Raw genomic sequence first — 20,569 nt, forward strand, 5'->3', positions numbered from 1 at the left:
CAACTACACTCTAAGAACTGTAAGAACAAGGACTATTTCTTCTGCATATGTGTGTTGTCTAAGCTACCTTGTTCTGCACTTCCCTCCTATCCCTTCCATGCTATTTCCAGGTGAAGGGAAATACCATGGGACCTTCTAGCTGTAAGCTGGTACACCTACAACCAGGAGGGTCATTTCCATCCACTCTAGATATCACCATGCCAAGGTTCTGGACTAATCACCATCCTACTAGGAGATACACCTACACCTGTGTTCCTGTTGCTCAACGTTTTTGTCATAATTACCACCTCATAGGAGCCTGTTTAGCTATTTTTTTCCTAATTGTCCCTTCTCCATGAAATTTAATACCACAGATATACTGTATATCTTATGTACTATATGTCTACCTGTGCTTTATACATAAAAAGAATAAGAATAAAGCTTATTCCTTTCATTCAATGCCAGGTTAAGAAAGACTAAATAATTCTTTTAAGTTAAAAGTTAAGGGACTTCCCTGGTGGCACAGTGATTAAGAATCTGCCTGCCAATGCAGGGGACACGGGTTCAAGCCCTGGTCTGGGAAGATCCCACATGCCATGTGGCAACTAAGCCCGTGCGCCACAACTACTGAGCCTGCGCTCTAGAGCCAACACACCACAACTACTGAAGCCCGCATACCCTAGAGCCCAGGCATCACAACTACTGAGCCCATGCACCACAACTACTGAAGCCTGTGCACTCTAGGGCCCACGTGCCACAACTACTGAGCCCGCGTGTTGCAACTATTGAAGCTCGCACGCCTAGAGCCCATGCTCCACAACAAGAGAAGCCACTGCAATGAGAAGCCCAAGCACCGCAATGAAGAGTAGCCCCCCGCTCGCTGCAACTAGAGAAAGACCAGCGCACAGCAACAAAGACCCAATGCAGCCAAAAATTTTTTTTTAAAGAAACAAGCATATTTTAAATTTATTTATTTTTCTATTTATTTTTATGGCTGTGTTGGGTCTTCGTTTCTGTGCGAGGGCTTTCTCTAGTTGTGGCAAGCAGGGGCCACTCTTCATCACGGTGCGTGGGCCTCTCACTATCGCGGCCTCTCTTGTTGCGGAGCACAGGCTCAGTAATTGTGGCTCACGGGCCCAGTTGCTCTGCGGCATGTGGCATCTTCCCGGACCAGGGCTCGAACCCGTGTCCCCTGCAATGGCAGGCAGATTCTCAACCATTGCACCACCAGGGAAGCCCCCAAAATTTTTTTTAAAAAGGTTAAAAGATAAAATGTGAAAAGTTAAAAAAATTTAAAGCTATTAATATTTAACTTAAGTTTATAACTATATCTGCTGAGTAACTTTTATATATATATAAATTTATTTATTTATTTTTGGCTGCATTGGGTCCTTGTTGCTGTGCGTGGGCTTTCTTTAGTTGCGGCGAGTGGGGGCTACTCTTCAATGCGGTGCGCGGGCTTATTGCGGTGGCTTCTCTTGGTGCAGAGCATGGGCTCTAGGCGCATGGGCTTCAGTAGTTCTGGCACACGGGGTTCAGTAGTTGTGGCTCACAGGCTCTAGAGCACAGGCCCAGTAGTTGTGTTACATGGGTTTAGTTGCTCCGCGGCATGTGGGATCTTCCCGGACCAGGGCTCGAACCCGTGTCCCCTGCATTGGCAGGCAGATTCTTAACCACTGTGCCACCAAGGAAGCCCTGCTGAGTAACTTTTAATGTAATTTATTTCTTATAAAAATTATAATGTATAGAATCACATATGCAATTTAGCAATTTATATTAATACATAATAGTGATATAATCAAATTTTTAATTATTCAAAATTATTTTTGAATAAAATAAAGTTTTTAAATTAATTTCTTAAAATTATTATTTTGTTAGCTTTTAACTTTTGCTTAACATGAGAAAATAACTTTAGCTTAACTAGGTGCTAGATATTCAGATAGTGTCAATATTTTTCCTTTTCAACATTTAACTAAATTATTGATTTGTTGAACAATTTGTATAATTAAATAATAAAATATAAACTATTTTTATTTAATTCTCAAAGTTCAAATCACAAAAGTACTAAGGATTAAATATAAACAACACTGATGAGGCAGCCAATGACAGCTGCTAGCTATGTACAGGCCACCTCTCACCATCTGACTTTGAGATCAAGCAATCGATAGAAAGTCCTCTAATCACAGCCATCTATTTGCCATAGTTTATAGCCCTGATCTTCCATGAACTCAACATCAGTGTTGCTCATATGATACCCAAGAAAACTCAATAAGAGAAATTAAATACTAAGGAATAAAATTTTGTCAATAAGGTTAAGCATTGTTATATCTAAGATTTTTTTTCACCCCCACCCCTCACCAAAGAACCAATTTCCAATGTCCAGAATAGGCAAACATCAAGACAGAAAGATCAGTGGTTGCTTACAGCTACAAAATGGGGAGTGTCATCTAATGGGTACAGAGTTTCTTTTACGGATGACAAAAAGGTTCTAAAATTAGATTGTAGTAATGATCACATAACCCTATGACTATACTTTAAAACACTGAGTTGTATATTCTAAATGGGTGAATTGTACGGTATATGAATGATATCTCAATAAATATATATCTGTTTAAAAGAAAAGAGTGGATTTTTCCCTGCTGTGGGGAGATATCATCCCAGTTGAACATGCATGACCTAGGCTACTAGAGGGAGAGGGTTTCACAGCCATGCTCCCTCTGTTGGATTTATTTGGAACTAAAAGAACAATAAACTACACGACTGAACATATTAAAATAAGGTTTAGAATAGAAATCAAATATAATTACCCATTATCAACATATTTAATTATAAACACATAATCATATATGACACATAAATGGTAAATAGTGTACATAAATGACTAAAATTCTCCAGTGAGATGGTGGGAGAGGATAGCCTAGCCTGAAGAGAGGTGAAGAAAGCTTTGGCTCACAGCCCTTATCCTGAGGGAGATAACTAAAAAGAGGCAGATGACACTCTTTTCCCCATCAACCACCTACCTCCTCCCAGAAGCCTGAAGGGCGAGCTGCTCCAGTTTGATTTTAAGAGACAGTGCTGCCCCACTGCAAGCCAAGCCGTCCCCAGTTACCCACCAAGTTTCCAATAACTTCACCTCCAATACCAAGGGATAGACGAGCGTATTAGTGAGGGGTCCCAATATCCAGGCTATAGTGTCCCTTAATGAAAAAGCAGACAGATGTAGCCTTCAAGGAGTCCCTAGAGCAGCACTATCCAAAAGAACTTTCTGTGATGATGGACATCTTCTATGGTCCATAGATTATAATGAGTACTTGAAATGTTGTTGGTGTAAATGAGGAACTGAATTTCTAATTTTATTTAATTTTGATTTTAATTTAAATAGCCACATGTGGCTACTGGCTACCATATTGGACAGAGAGTTCTAGAGCAATGCTATCCAATAGAAATGTAACATAAGCCACATAAGTAATTTAAAATTTTCTAGTAGCTACATTAAAAAAGTTTTTTTTTAAAAGTGAATTTAATTTTAATATTACACATTATTTAAACCAATATACTCCAAATATCATTTCAACATGTAATCAATATGAAAATAATTATTAAGGTATTCTACACTCTTTTTTTGTACTCTATCTTCGAAATCCCATGCGTATGTTACACTTGCACCCCATCTCAATTTGGATCAGCCAATATTTCAAGTGCCCAATAGTCATATGTGGCTAGTGGCTGCCATATTGGACAGGACAACTCCAGAGAATCTTAGCACCCTTTCCGTAACACCTAGTTCTCCCTTCCCCTTTCTTCCCAAATCCAAGGAGAAGAATCAAAGTCACAAGAACTCTTTGTGTTCCTTGTCCCTTCACAGAGTCATATGCCACACCTGGGTACGGTTGGCTGGGATTTATCCCTCTATCTAAAAATATCTCATCCAAAACTTTCCTAAAATCCACCAAGTAGATTCACTTAGCTTAATAAATACATGGGGGCTTCAGGGAAGGCTAGTCATTCACCTCTTAGTATGGATTGCAGGACCCTGTTACATGAAGAGGACAGTGCTATACGCTCTTATCAAGCAAAAGGATGAAACTCTCAATAATGTATTTTTAATAAAGATTTCTGAAAGAATTAAAACCAAAACAGAACAGGGACTTCTCTGGTGGCGCAGTGGTTAAGACTCCGCGCTCCCAATGCAGGGGGCCCGGGTTCGTTCCCTGGTCAGGGAACTAGATCCCACATGCATGCCACAACTAAGAGTTCACATGCTGCAGCTGAAAAAGATCCCGCACGCCACAACGAAGATCCTGCATGCCGCAACTAAGACCCAGTGCAACCAAATAAATAAATAAATATTTTTAAAAACAAAACAAAACAAAACTGCAAGGTCTTTATAGTAACACTTGGAAGAAACAACCAAACAAAAAAATAATTGTTTTAGCAAAGAACTTCCAAAACTAGTGGCTAACAAAACAGTGAGCAACTTATTTGCTGTGGTGGCAAAAGCAATCTTTACGCTGTCACTGCTCCTTTCAGCTCTTTCATGTTGGGAGTGGAGGGGGGCTGAAGTCACTTCAAGACCAAGGTAGAGCAAAGCAAGAGAGGCATTGGTGCTTGGTGTCCCAGAAAGAAAAGGTAGTAGGTTCCCCCAAGGAAAATGAATCTAGGTCTCATTAAGAAGCAAACATAACCTCCAGAGAGGAAAAGGCAGCAAGAACACAAGCTTCCATAGGACGGCATCTAAAAACAAGAGCTGGTGGCAGAGGGGTGTAGAGGGAGGACAAAGAGTACTGAAGGAACTGGCAGCAGAGAAATAATAATACCGAATACTGGCCTATGATTAATGTCCTCCAAATTCAGTATATTATGTCATTTGAGCCTGATAACGACCTATAAGGTAAATGAGTAAGATATAATTTAACTCAAGGTTCACAAATGAAGAAACTCAGAGGGGTGAAGTGATTTCCCTAAGGCTCATGAAGGAAAGAAATGAGTCAATTATTTTTTCATTCTGAATAAATGTGTATGTGTACTTAATACCAATTGCTCTAGTGAGTCTCAAATGGGCAGAGATGTCTGCCAAAAAAGCAGGTGCTATTTGTTTATGCTCTGCTTACAGCGCCACAAAATAAAAGCAATGTCTGAAGGGCTCTGGGCTTGACTTTCCTAAGGACCACTCCACTCTGCATAAACGCCCTCTCTTTATTTAAAGATGGCTCTCCTATATCCTGTGTCTACTCTTTTTCATATGAAATATCTCTGTGTCTTTCAACTCTTTCCTTCTATGCTACGGTTTCCATAGCATTAAACAATCTGCACACCCTTCCTGGGATGCTTTCTCTTTGTTAATGTCCTCAAGAACAGCATCAAAAACAAGGCTCAGAGTTCCAAATGGAGTCCACAAAGGTGCCAGAGAAGAATTTCCAGAGCTCCGGAACCCACACTTCTATTGATGCAGTTTAAATTAATATGTGATTTAGGGAACACCATGTTAAAAAAAAAAATTGCTCTAATGAATGAAAAAGCATGACAAGAACACACCATAACTTCTCTGCTTGGGAAGAACACATTTATACATAATAACTATTTAAATTGACTCAAAGATCTGAAAATTCTGAGGTTTCCTATAGTTGAATTTACTTTCCTGAAAGCTTATAACAGTGGTTAGCATTGCCCAAAAGACTCTGGGGAGGGAAAAAAAAGTATACACTGCTTGGGCTCTACCCCTGAAGATTCCGATTTAGTGGGGGCTGGGAAGAGGCCCAGCTCCTGTGTCTTACTGTCTCACAGGTAGTTCTGCTGCATCCTAAAGGCTGAAGAGCACTCGCAGACAGAGAGCTGCCACAGGAGCACAGAGGCCTGAGGAAGGCCTGTGATTAAGGGGAGCCAGACAAATACCCCACATAGTCTTGAAAACAGCCTTCCATCCCCAAGCTTTGCCCAGAGCTCCAGGAGGTGATGGACCACCCTGCACAGGCTCAGGCCTCACGGGGTACCTGGCTCTCGGGACTGGCTATCATCACAAATGTGCAGGTCCAGGCGGGAGATGAGCAGATGGTAGGAGGACTCTTTCACATCAAATTTCTCAAAGTACTGGCTGAGGCGGCTGCTGCTGCTGTTGCTGCTGCCCTGGCTGCCACCGAACGCCTGGGCCCAGGACTGCTGGGCGCTGGGAGCAGGTGGGGTGATCTACACGTGACAGAGAGAAACAAGAAGTCCAGACCCAGACAGCCTCCTTGCTGGCTTTCTTTAAGCTTTAGTTCAGCCTGAAGAAAACCACAATTTGACAAGGTGTCCCTTCCTTCTCATAACTATTCGTCTGGTATCTCATGTAGGTCTACCCCACTTAAATAACCCAAACTCCAAGAAGCCAAATTATAATTAATCTAGTAACTGTCAGAGTCCTGTTCTGAGATTTGAATTGCCTTCTAAGCTCTCACCCCCCTAGAACTTAGCTGACTGATGCTAAAACACCTCCTCCAGGAAGTCTTCCCTAAATGCCCTCTTTCAGCCCAGGTAGTTGGATCCATTTTCTTTGTGCTCTCATGGCACAGTGTTTACCTCTATTACAGCACTTATCACATCATATTGTAATAACTTGTTTATAGTCCATATTTTAAGACAGCAAGAGTTCCAAGGACAGGAACAAGAGGCTTTCCAGTGGCTAACACTGTATACCTAACACACTGGAGGCACCCAAAGAACAGAATAACTGAATAAATCAGAGGCACAGGCAAAGCCTATGTACCTCCAGAAGTGAATGACAAATTCCCCCAAATAAGCCTAATAAAGCCTAGGCTCCACTTACGGTGGAGGTATGAATTAGGTCCGGCCTACCATCTCCCCACTGCCACCAAGGGTCTCTGTTTCACCTCTAACCTGTACAGGTTCAGGGGCCAGGCTCTTTCTCTGCTGTGCTGACTTCTCCATGGCCTCACTCAGTGATTCTGCATATTTCATCATAGCCTTGAGCTGTGAGTCAGTTAGCACCCAGAGCAGGTCATCCAACAGGAACATCAGCTTGGAGGCTATCACATTGCAATCTTTGGTCTGAAGGGGTCACACAGAACACAGGATTCAACATCTGGTACCATCCCAACTACTCAAAGTGACCACTGCCCAACCAATTTCAGAGATGGCTTTTCAATCCCCAATACACGAAAGGAAAGTATCAAGCACTGTGGAGAGTCAATTTCTTACAAAACTACTAAAGTTTTCTGTGATTAACAAGAAGCAGCAATAATCAACTGCCTATGTGTCCCTATATACAGGTAAAAATCATGGTTTTCAAAATTAAAATGACAGGGAGGTAGAAATGTTTCCTCATTAGCAGATACAGTGCAACACTGAATTGCAGGTCCTCCCCTTTCAAATGTCATTCCAGGGGCCAATAACACTCAAAAAGGAGGAAACACCATCTCCCATGCTATCTTGGAGAATAAAAGATGGAAGTTTTCATGAGGACAGAGAACACACTCACTCTTCTCTTGAGGGCTATTTGGATCCTGCCTTGGTTGGTAATAAGCCTCAGTGGAGTGGTGACTGGGTCCTGATCACCATTGTCTGTAGCATCTGCCTCAATTCGAAGTGTTTGCCAAGTTATTTCCTTAAATGTTAAAACCTAGAAGGAAAGAAAGTAAAATCCCTTAATTCTGTGGATGAAATTAATCAAGAGGCAGGAAGTCCAAGGGGAAAAGACTGGCAAGGCAGAGACCCCCACCATTCTCAGCTGGGATCCTACCCACAGAAGGCAGTGGATCAGAGATCCATTACTGAGGAAAGGATGTAACAGTAATACTGGACAGAAGGGATTCTTGGGTTCCCAAGGATGGGGGAGACTTTGAGGAAATCCCCAAAGCAGGAATAACATCCTTTAAGAATGAGTCCTATTTTGAACCCCCCATTCTCCCTTCTCAGAATGCCAGGGCTGTCACCTCTCCTCGGCGGGGGTCAGTGATACGGGTGAGGCGGAGGTCACTCTGCTGCCAGTTGGGGTTCACACTATAGCCCTGGAGCTGCCACAATTCAAAAGAAGCGTGGAAGGCCTTGGAGTGAATCTTGATGGTGATGGAACTGACGATGATGAACATCCCCTCCACCACCTTCTCGGCAAAGCCATACTCACTACAACAAACGAGGCAGACCAACATTCAGGATCATATGAGACTTGACGCATACTTTTTTTTTCTTTTTGGCCATGCCGTGCAGCTTGCGGGATTCTACTTCCCTGATCAGGGATTGAACCCGGGCCCTGGCAATGAAAGCGCCGAGTCCTAACCACTGGACCGCCAGGGAATTAGTAGGCATACTCTTTATACTGGAAGACATAAGACAAGACTCTTAACAACGCCTGTCTTTGGATGCTAGAACTGTGGATGACTTTTTAAAAATTTTTCTCCTCCCATTTCTGCTTTATATTTTTTACATTTCTAAAAATTTTTATGATGATGTAGTCTCTTTCTGATGAGATTTTTTTTTAAGAATGGAATAAAAGAAAGAGTTGACCTGGAAACAATCTCTGGTTAGAAAGAATAAATTGAAAAAAATATTTTCACAGTCTACAAACTACCTGAATAAATATTGAATATTGTCTGTGAGGAGAGATATAACAACAGAAAGGAAACACTAGGTTTCTATAACATCTTCAAAGACAGAACATACTCTGCAAAAGTAGTGAAAAGAGGAAAGAAGTACAGCCAGGTTAGCATGAGGTCTAATACTGTGAAATCTAGTCAAGAACAGTCCCACCTCTGCCCTGTCAAATCTATCCCAAAGAGCATAGCTGTGCTTTATAGTGAGAGGCAGAAACAGCAGGGAGAGGAACAAAGGCCATCCTTAAAGTCCTTCTGGACATGGAAAACACAGACATTCTTGACATGTAGGTGAAACAGTTCTCATTACAAGAGATACAAAAGTCTGGGAATTACAAACTGGAAAAAAAAATCTTTGCAATTTATATCACAAAGGGCTAATATCTCTGATGTATAAAGAGTTTCAAAAAACTCGGAAGAAAAAGACCAAGAGCCCAATAAAAACGGGACAAAGTAGGGACAGTTCACAGAAAAATAAATGCAAATAGATATTAAACATAAAATGATGTTCAACCTCACTCGTATATAAAAACTACACTAAGAGTCACTTGATTTATGACAAAAGTGACAGTGTAGTAGGGAAAAGACTGTCTTTTCAATAATGGTGCATGGTCAGTTTGAGGCTATCTGCAAAGAGAAAAAATAATATTGACCCTTATCTTACATTAAACAAACAAAAAAACAAGTTTCAAGATTGATTGTAGATCTAAATGTGAAAAGTCAAACAATAAAACTAAAAGAATAAAGTTAGAAAAAAACATAGGAGAATATCTTCATGCTTTAAGATAGGAAAAGATTCCTTAAACAAGACACAAAAAGTGCTAACCATAAAGGGAAAAATAGATATATAGGACTATATTAAATTAATCATTTCTGGTCAACAAAAAAATAACATTAGGAGTGATAGGGAACCCACATAGTAGGAGAAGATATTTGTAATACATGTATATAACCAAGGACTTGTTTCCAGTATAAAGAATTTCTACAAATTAATAAGAAAAAGACAAATAACCCCAAAAATAACCCAAAAGATAAATGGGCAGAATACATCAATGCTTTGTGAAAGAGGATATTTGAAATTCTAATAAACAAATCATCAAAAAAATGCAAACTAAAATCATAATGTGATACAACTACACACCTCTTAGATGGCTAAAATAAAAAGAGAGACAATACTAAGTGCTAGCAACACTGCCAGGGGGAAAAGTGGTACAAGCACTTTGGAAAACTGTCCAGCAGTATGAACTAAAGCAGAACATATGCACAGCCTATGACCCTGCAACTCTACTGCTAGATATATACAAATCAGAAATGTGTACATATGTTCACCAAGAGGTATGTATAAGAACGTTCATAGCATCACTATTCTTTTTTCTTACACATTTTTAATTTACGTATAGAAAAGATCATTCTTTGTGGTGTACACGTCCAGGGTTTCGACAAATGCATAGAGTCATGTATCAACCACCACAGTCATGACAGAGAACAGTTCGATGTAGCATCAGTATGCTTAATAGCCAGGAACTGCAAACAAATCAAATGTCCATCTACAACAGAATGGATAATTGTGGCATATAATGGAATAACATACAGTAATAAGGATGAATGAATGATAACTACATGTAACCACATGGATGACTTTCACAAACATCACGTTGAACTAAAGTACGTAGACACAAATGATGACATAATTTGTGATTACATTTATATAAATTTAAAAATAGGGAAAACTAACGTGTGGAGTTAAAAATCAGGATAAAGTTATCCTTGAGGGTGGGTATGACTAGGAAGGGTGCAGGAGGCTTCTGGGATTCTGGAAATGGTCTGTTTCTTCTTGTAAAGAATCACTAATCTATACACTTAGGATTTGTGTGCTTCAATATAACTTACCAAAAAACTACACAGAAATACCAGGTGTTACCTTTAGACAAAACTCTTAAAGTTTGGACTTCCCTGGTGGTGCAGTGGTTAAGTATCCGCCTGCCAATGCAGGGGACACGGGTTCGAGCCCTGGTCCAGGAAGATCCCACATGCCACGGAGCAACTAAGACCGTGTGCCACAGCTACCGAGCCTGCGCTCTAGAACCCACGAGCCACAACTACTGAGCCCACGTGCCACAACTACTGAAGCCCGCGCGCCTATAGCCCGTGCTCCGCAACAAGAGAAGCCACTGCAATGAGAAGCCTGCGCACCACAACGAAGAGCAGCCCCCACTCGCAACTAGAGAAAGCCCGCGCGCAGCAACGAAGACCCAACACAGCCAAAAATAAATAAATTAAAAAAAAAAAAAGCCTAAAGTTTGAAAATATTGTCTATTGGCAAGGCTCTTGGAAAACAAGAACTCTTACAACATTGCTGGTGGTAACATGAAATTACAAAATCCTTACGGAGGGTAATTTAGCAATGTCTATCAAAATTATACATGCTTTTGCTGTTAGACCCAGCAGCCCCACTTCCAGGAATCTATCCCAAAATATGCTAGCAAAAACAGTGGAAACAAACCAAATGTCCATCAACTGATGAATGGATAAATAAAATGTGGCATATCCACACAAGAGAATATTATTCAGCCATAAAAGGAATAAAGTACTGATACATGCTACCACATAGCTGAACCTTGAAAACACTATGCTAAGTGAAAGACACCAGTCACAACAGACCACATAATATATGATTCCATTTGTATGAAATGATCAGAATAGATACAGAAAGTAGATTTATGGTTGCCTAAGGCTAAGGCAGGGGAGAATGAAGAGTGACTTCTAAGAGGTATGGAGTTTCTTTCTGGGTGATAAAAATGTTCTAAAATTTATTGTGGTGATGGTTGCACAACCTGGTGTATATACTAAAAACTATTGAATTGTATACTTTAAATGGATGAATTCTACCTCAATAAAGCTGTTTTTTAAAATATGCTGGAAAAATACTAAGTAACTTACAAACAAGGTCATTTATTACTGCACTATTTGTAACAGCAAAAAACCTAGAAATAATTCAAATATCTATCAACAAAGAACTGGCTATATGAACAATGACGCCGCTATAAAATATACTGAGTATTTTGCAGGTGCAAAAAGGAATAAGAAACATCTCTCTACATACTTCTATGAAGTGCTCTCCAGGATATACTTTTAAAAGAAAAAAGCAATGTGGAAAGTGTTTATGGTATGTTACATTTTGTGTAAGAAACAGAGTGGGGACAATACAAACATACATACATATAACATACATTGTGTTATAGTTTTAACTTTGGAACTATGTAATTTTACATAGGTTAAAAATAAATTAAAAACAATTTAAAATTTTAAAACAAACTGATATAAAACTCCTAGAAGATAACATAAGAAAAAACCTAGACGACCCCAGGTATAGCAATTACATTTTAGATACAACACCAAAGGCACTACTCATGAAAGAAATTATGGATAAACTGGACTTCATTAAAGTTAAAAATCTGCTCTGTGAAAGACAATGTCAAGAGAATGAGAAGACCATCCACAGACTGGGAGAATACATCTGCAAAAGACACATCTGATAAAAGACTGTTACCCAAAATATACAAAGAACTCTTAAAACTCAACAATAAGAAAACAAACAACCCAATTAAAAAATGGGCCAAAGACCTTCATAGACACCTTACAAAAAATGATATACAGATAGCAAATAAGCATGTGTCTTATAAGTTCTACATCATATGTCATCAGGGAAATGCAAATTAGAACAACAATGAGATTCCACTATGCACCTATCAGAATGGTCAAAATGCAGATCACTGACAACACCAAATGCTGACAAGGACGTGGAGCAGCAGGAACTCTCATTCACTGCTGGTAGGAATGCAAAATGGTACAGCCACTTTGCAAGACAGTTTGGTGGTTTCTTCCAAAACTGAACATACTCTCACCACAGATCCAGCAATCAAGCTCCTTTGTATTTACTCAAAGGAGTTGAAAACTTAATGTCCATACAAAAACCTGCACATGGACATTTATAGCAGCTTTATTCATAATTGTCAAAATTTGGAAGCAACCAAGATGCCCTAATAGGTGAATGGATAAATAAACTGTGGTATATCCAGACAATGAAATATTATTCAGCACTACAAGGAAATGAGATATAGAGTCCTAAAAAGACACGGAGGAACCTTAAATGCATATTACTAAGTGAAAGAAGGCAATCTAAAAAGACGGAATCATCCTGGAAAAGGAAAAACTATGGAGACAGTGAAAGGACCAGTGGTTGCCAGTGGTTGGGGCAGGGAGAGGGATGCCTAGGTGGAGCACAGAGGATTTTTAGGGCAGCGAAAATACATTGTATGATACTATAATGGTGAATATATGTCATTATACATTTGTCCAAACCTATAGAATGTACCACCAAGAGTGAACCTTCATGTAAACTATGGACTTTGTGTGATTCTGATGTGTCAATGTAGGTTTATCTATTGTAACAAATATACCACTCCAGTGGGGGATGTCAATAATGAGGGAGGCTATGCATGTGTGAGGGCAGGGGGTATATGGGAAACCTCTGTATCTTGCTCTTAATACTACTGTTTAAACCTAAAACTGCTCTTATACTGTCTTAAAAAAAAAATGAAACAAATGAATGCCTCTGTATGTCAAATTGGTATCCAACCATAAGAAGAATGATTTCAAGTAATTTTAAAACACAGTATTTTGATGATACATCCCTAATGGGATATAGCATAAGGTTAAAACACACATACACACAAAGAAAGCTACTGCATTCAGTAGTCTTATCGATAGTTATAATACTGGTTTTGTTATTTTTTGAAACTATTGAAAAAGTAAATCATTTATTATATTATTGTAGTTAGGAACCAAGATTCAGCATATGAATAAAAAATACAGGGACTTCCCTGGTGGTCCAGTGGTAAAGAATCCTCCTTCCAATGCAGGGGACGCGGGTTCGATCCCTGGTCGGGGAACTAAGATCCCACATGCCGCGGGGCAACTACGCCCGCATGCCACAACTACTGAGCCTGCACACTGCAAACTACAGAGCCCACACGCACCACAACTAGAGAGAGCAAACCTGCACACCACAACTAGAGAGAAGCCCATGTGCTGCAACGCAGAGCCCGCACCGCAATGAAAGATCCTGCACACCTCAACAAACACCCCATGTGCCACAACTAAGAGCCGACGTAGCTAAAAAAAAAAAAAAAAAAAGAATCCAGCATTTATCCTGACATTCCTGTACAAACTGTATTTCAAATAGTTGGTGAAAGAAAGTTCTTTATAGAAAATCACAACTAATAAATGCAATAGGAAAAAAGAATTATAAAATCTCTATTTTCTATCCTACAATGATATAATAGATCTATAGACAACTATCATCAATGGTCCTTAAACCATGAGGTAAGAGGTAGATGAGGAACTTATCATAACAGACAAGTCAGGCCAACATCATCTGAATCCACTGATTAATCCTAACCAAAGGAATATTATGTGCCTCCCATTACGTTACAGTAGGAAATACACAGTACCATTCATGAAGTATTTTTACCAAGAAAACAAACAAACAAATGAATCAAATCCAGCCTTTAAATCTAACTACCAGATTAAACAAGAAACATTTTAAATGACACCTCGAGGACACAATCAGCCAAAATATAAAATGTGGGAAATTCTTTAGAAGAAATACTCCAGTTTCTACAAAGAACAAATGATATATAAAAAAGTGTGGGGGCTTCCCTGGTGGCGCAGTCGTTGAGAATCTGCCTGCTAATGCAGGGGACACAGGTTCGAGCCCTGGTCTGGGAAGATCCCACATGCCATGGAGCAACTAGGCCCGTGAGCCACAACTACTGAGCCTGCGCGTCTGGAGCCTGTGCTCCGCAACAAGAGAGGCCGCGATAGTGAAGAGGCCCGCGCACCGTGATGAAGAGTGGTCCCTGCTTGCCGCAACTAGAGGAAGCCCTCGCACAGAAACGAAGACCCAACACAGCCAAAAATAAATATAATGAATAAATAAATAAATAAAAGATTACTATTAAAAAAAAGAAATTCTTTAAAAAAAAAAAAAAAGTGTGGGGGTGGAGAACTGTTCAGAGTTAAAGAGCTTTAAAAAGCATATCCCCAAATATAAGGTGTGGAGTTCTGTGGAGCCACACTGAATTGTAAAAAAATATTTCAGAGACAATTCAGGACAATTGAATATGCAATAAGTATTAGATGATATTAAGGAATCCCTATTAATTCTATTAATTGTGATAATAGTACTGTGGGGTTTTTTCTTTCTTCTCAATCCTTGTCTGTTAAAGACACACAATACAGAAGTATTTACAGGTGGAATCATATGGCACCTGGGATTTGCTTTCAAGAACTACAGAGTGGGGCTCCCCTGGTGGCACAGTGGTTGAGAATCCTTCTGCCAATGCAGGGAACACAGGTTCAAGCCTGGTCCGGGAAGATCTCACATGCCGCAGAGCAACTAAGCCCGTGTGCCACAACTACTGAGCCTGCACTCCAGAGCCCACGTGCCACACCTACTGAAGCCTTCGCACCTAGAGCCCATGCTCTGCAACAAGAGAAGCCACCACAATAAGAAGCCCGTGCACCGCAACGAAGAGTAGCCCCCGCTCGCGGCAACTAGAGAAAGCCCGCGTGCAGCAACGAAGACCCAACACAGCCAAAAATAAATAAATAAATAAATAAATAAGAACTACAGAGTGTGCGAACACACACACATGCACACAAAGTGGCAGAAGAAAAGTAGAAAAAGAATGGTAAAATGTTGATAATCGTGAAAGTTAGATCTTGGGTGCATGGGGGTTCAGTACACTATTCTCTCTATTTTAGTGCATGTTTGAAATTTTCCATAATGAAGTTTTTATTTTTTAATTAAAAGGTGATCTGGATCAGTTAATATGTTGGAAATAATAGGACCCAAAGCAACTAACCTCTGTCCTGAAGCGAGGGCAATAGGAGACTGTCCATTGGGGGGCCGAGGCTCCTCACATGTCTTCATCTCCACCTCTACCTTATCCAGACACTGAAATAAAAGCCACAGAGAGCTAAGCAGCTGCACAAAATCCCACACAGCACAGACTGTGTCTTATCCATCTCTGTGCTCCAATACCTAGTCGAGGGCTGTGCCCACAGTAGGCAGATAATAAATGTCTGTCAAATGAATGAATGAACAAACTGAAATACAAAGAGAGCCCTCATCTTCCCCCTTCCATTTCCATTAGCAGCAGAACTCCATGACAAGCATGGGATTAGCTCATAGCAGAAAAAGAAAACATAAATCCAAGTTACTGAGATATTACTATTCCTGGGGATTCCAGTCTTTGGGGTAAAGATATGTATCAATCAGTTCCTGGAGGGCTTTCAGCTGATAATCACCCAACAGTCAACATGAACTAAACTTCTAATTTTTCCTCTGTCAGGAATCCAAAGGAAATGTAAAGGTAGAACCTGGGCAGCAAAACTTGTTTTAAAAGAAAAACGAAAATCAAAACAAAACAAAACAAAATCAGGACTCCAGGGTCTTGTGTCTTAGTGCTAACTGCTATGTTGCACAGCAGTTCCAGAAAAAGCCCAGACAACAGTCACTCTGTCTCACAGAGAAGCTCACAAGCCAGACAGAAGAACCCACACTCCCAAAAGGGACAGCCCATCAGGGCTCCTCCCCATCTTCTCTCAGATCTTCTAAAACCTTACCCCGGCCATCCCCATTTGATTACTTGCAATCAAGAAAGGCCATTACCAAGCAAATTGGGTGTGTCTTCAACTTTGTCCACTGGATCTGAAAGAGGAAAGCAAAGACTCAGGGCTGTGGGAGTCACCCCTCAAGAAGGCAGGTCTGCTGGCCAAAGAGAGCAGCAGCACTCTGACCCCCATTCTCACCCGGATTGAGGCCCTGTTGCAGTAGACCCGAGTGATGGCTAACCAGGTGGGAAGCTCCAGCACATTCTGTAGAACCTCTTCATCCAGCTCCAGGTTGGTCAGCTGACCCTCCCCTTTCAGGGTGCTCAAATTGATTTTGTCTGGGGAAAGATTCTTAGTGAACCTGAAAAGAGTGATGATAAGAAGCTATTATTTCCACAGAAATCTGCAAATGTGCATTATAGCGAATAACACTTCTCAATTTAGAGAAAAGAGAAAGTTAAAGAACAAATGGGGACTAATGGCCACACTGTCTCTATGCCATGTAAGATGTTAGGTGAGGACTTCCCTGGTGGCGCAGTGGTTAAGAATCCACCTGCCAATGCAGGGGACACGGGTTCGAGCCCTGGTCCCCGAAGATCCCACATGGCACGGAGCAACTAAGCCCGTGCGCCACAACTACTGAGCCTGTGCTCTAGAGCCCACGAGCCACAACTACTGAAGCCTGTGCGCCTAGAGCCCGTGCTCCGCAACAAGAGAAGCCACCGCAATGAGAAGCCCGCACACCGCTACGAAGAGCAGCCCCCACCCACCTCAACTAGAGAAACCCCGTGCAGAGCAACGAAGGCCCAACGCAGCCAAAAACTAATTAATTAATTTTTTTAAAAAAAGATGTTAGGTGAGACATTTCATTCTGTCACGACTGTGTCATCTTTCTACTCAAGAACCTATGATGGGAATTCTGGAGAAATGGCTATAGCAGTGGCAATAGAGCCTTTTGATATATCTGAATCTCCATATAAAACCAGAACTAGATTGCAACTAAAAAACCCATGGATAACATTTAAAACAAAACTAGAAGATAAAGCATCCTCATAAACCCTCATACACAAGCAGGCAGGGAAAAAACATTAACAGCCACAGGACATGAGTGCTATAAGCAGCTGTGCAAATCAACAAAGAGGAAAACAATAGGGCATCAGACAGATCAGAGAACAGAAGAACTCCAAGATAACCAAGTACTCAGCAAAAAGCAATGTGGGTCAATTTGAGAATAGCAACTGAAACTGGAGGGATTTGGGGCAAGGGTCCCAAAGGAGCTGAAGCAATCTAACCCTATAAACTCTTGGAACTAACCAAGGCTCCTTCTTAGGACAGGGTACTGCTGGGAGAGGAATCCAAACTAAGCATGACAGAAATGAAGAAAAGAGATGGTCCAAATAAAAGTGGGGCGGGGGTGTTGGGGGGTAACAGACCAGGACATCTCAGAAAGCAAGCCATTATACTTTTAAACACTACCTGAAACAGCAGAAGAGGGAGCTCTATGAGGTTAGAATATAAAACAGTAGCAGATTAATTATTGGCTTGTTAAGTAGGGTAAAGTGAAACCCCAGACCCTTACACCTACCTTTACTGATGTGACAAAAGAACACACAACCACTTACAGACTTGCCAAAGGGACTGAACCTGAATCTCATCACGCTACTGGGTCCAGATGCTAATTTGCAGGGAATACAGAGGAAAACTGCTGAACTGCACCATAAGTGTGCAATCAGCAAAATCCAGGCCATGGGAAATTCTACAGGTCAAGGGGCCTGGACATAAACAATTCACACAGGCCCATCCTCTCCCTGTTCCACAGTCACTGTCTCCAGTCTTTGCTCACGTGCTCTTGCCACCCACTCCTTTTCCTGGAGTACCCTTATCACAATTTGCCATTCAAGGCCCAACTCCAGACTTCTCACTGAGGCTTTCTTTCCCTAACTGCTTGAACTCCCATTAAACTCGTACCTTCTACATCCCTGGAATCTGTAACACACATTTAGGTCATAATCAGAGAGGGTCTTAGGGTGTTCTCTAATTTTCCCATGTGTAACTACTGCTGCACAATTAGATGTTGAGCCCTTTGATCAGGGGCTTAGTCTTAGCCATCCCTCCTAATAAAATGGTTCCCTGACAGAATGCTGGGCCTACATACCTTGTAGCTAACTGCCCTGTTGACTGACTACTCCCAGCTCCCTTCTCTCATCTTTTTGGCTGGATCAACTTAAGGCCATTGCCTCACAGCGTAACCCCCTCTCCTGTATGACAAGTTGTCTAGATGAATCTCACCCATATAAGTTCTCACTGTTGTTGCCTCACATAGCCACTATTTTCTACCCCAATAATGAATTCCATTTCTCCTTCCATCCGTAACTATACTTAGCCCTTACATATATTAGATGCTAATAGCTGACTTTAGAGTTATATGTTGTTTACCAACTTTTTTTTCCCCACATATCCTTTCCTTTTACTAAGCTATGTTTTCAGTGTTGGTGGTTTTCCTTGGACCATAACATCATGACGGGCAAGAGTTTTATCTTTACAATTTTCCCCTACAGTGACTAACATGGTATTGGGTTGGCCAAAAAGCTCATTCGGGTTTTTCAGTAAGGTGTTATTGGAAAACCCGAACGAACTGTTTGGCCAACCCAATACTATGTAAAAGGGCTCTGTAACAATTTTTTAAATGATAGTAAAAAATTTTTAGAAGTTTATAAACACACAGTACTGTATGATATTAACAGATACACAGAAATGCACTGGCATGATAACAACAAATTCAGGGAAATGCTTACCTGTGGGACAAGAGGAGGAGACCACAGCAAGTGTCACCTGTATGGACAATGCTTATTTCGCAAGTTGGGAGGTGACTGTATGGCTATTCATTATATCACTCTCTATACCTTTCATTATGGCAAATATTTCACAATAAATCTACCTAAGATTTCTATCAGTGACCTACTGTATAAACTTCCTGTTGAGAGAGCTCCTCCTCCACGGGTCTCTCACACTCCTACATGTCTTGGTGGGTAAGAAAAACACAAAACACATGACCCTGACTGCTCCTTACCCAAGCCACTTCTCAGGATTCTGTTTGCAAAGAGTTTTGAGGGATGAAGTAATGTCCCCCTCCAGGGCAAAGAGCAGGCTTGTGTACCACGTACTATAAAAGCAATGGATTCCCCAAGCTCAGTGTTCCACTCCTACAACACACGTACAGACATCCGTCGGGGCCTGTTCATACCACGCCCGTGGGACCTGTGGGGGCAAGGGGAACTAGCGCAAACCTGTGTTTATGCTGCTTGCTGGGCCATGAGTAATAAAGTCCTTTGTCTCTGACCCAGGAGCCTTGTGCTCTGCCAGCAACTGCCACGAACTGGAGCAGGCTGTTAGCTTCTAAATAGGATAAAATAAAATCCCAGACCCTTACACATACTTTTACTGATTTTAATTCATAAAAAAAAAATTTATCAACATTTACTGAGTATGAATCAATTTTATTCTCGGAAGAAAAAAACAAGTTTTCTATAATGGCTCCTATTCTCTGAAAACTAACTTGCCACAGAGGGAAAGAGAATTCCTCTTTTCCTGTAAAGAAGGGCCACCTACTAGGAAACAGGACTGGTGTGAAAGGGAAAAAAGAACACTTTAAACACTTCCACTATATAAAACAACAACAACAACAACTGAAAGTAAAGGAAGATACAGTGCACATCCCTGAGTAAACTGGAGGAAACACAGTCCTGAAGGAAGGAAAGGAAAGCAGAAGGCAGAACTCAACGTTATTTGTAATCACTAGGTACCAGCAGGCTTTGTTTTCCAAGCTCCTTTTGTATCTAAAATAAGATATTACAGTTATTTCCTCCCAGCAACCCTTCCTTTACTCTTAAGTATTCAGGGAAGCCGCCTCAGCTCAGAAATGGGGGCGGGGCATCCGTCAGAAGAACTAGTCTTAAAGATAATAATTTTTGAAGACATAAAATTAGTTTTGAGGACTGTGTGTCTCCCCTCTCCTCTGCACAGATTCTGATAAGACCCCCACCTCCCTACCTCAGCTGAGAATCACTAAGACAAGCTACTTTTCCTTCTGATAAAAAGCTATTTTCAAGAAAAAAAAGTGATAGGAACTTTTTCAAGTATGTTTCTCTCTGAAAAAAGAGGAACATACTTCAAATAAAATGAATAAGTTACACTGCCTATTAGCACTGACATTCTCAGAGTGACTGTATTAAATAGGTACCATACATCTAACTTCTATACTATATTCTATGCAAAATCTAACTCTATTTACAGCTCCATATAAAATAAACGTCATTTTTCATTTT

At 40.8% G+C, this 20,569-nt stretch overlaps 1 protein-coding gene across 3 annotated transcripts in view; it reads right to left on the minus strand.

Annotated features, from left to right (window-relative positions):
- Positions 1 to 20,569, minus strand: part of BLTP3A (bridge-like lipid transfer protein family member 3A) — a 58,974-nt gene that overhangs the window by 19,365 nt on the left and 19,040 nt on the right. For all 3 annotated transcript variants that reach the window (XM_082415035.1, XM_082415036.1, XM_082415037.1), the window contains exons 2-8: positions 16,443 to 16,605; positions 16,303 to 16,341; positions 15,494 to 15,585; positions 7,908 to 8,097; positions 7,454 to 7,594; positions 6,853 to 7,023; positions 5,970 to 6,162 (exon numbers count right to left, since the gene is read on the minus strand). In XM_082415035.1, coding sequence (XP_082271161.1) covers positions 5,970 to 6,162; positions 6,853 to 7,023; positions 7,454 to 7,594; positions 7,908 to 8,097; positions 15,494 to 15,585; positions 16,303 to 16,341; positions 16,443 to 16,605 — 989 coding nt within the window. The remainder of the gene's footprint in view (positions 1 to 5,969; positions 6,163 to 6,852; positions 7,024 to 7,453; positions 7,595 to 7,907; positions 8,098 to 15,493; positions 15,586 to 16,302; positions 16,342 to 16,442; positions 16,606 to 20,569) is intronic.

The sequence above is a fragment of the Balaenoptera physalus genome (genome assembly GCF_965194825.1).
Source record: "Balaenoptera physalus genome assembly, chromosome: 11".
NCBI lineage: Eukaryota > Metazoa > Chordata > Mammalia > Artiodactyla > Balaenopteridae > Balaenoptera > Balaenoptera physalus.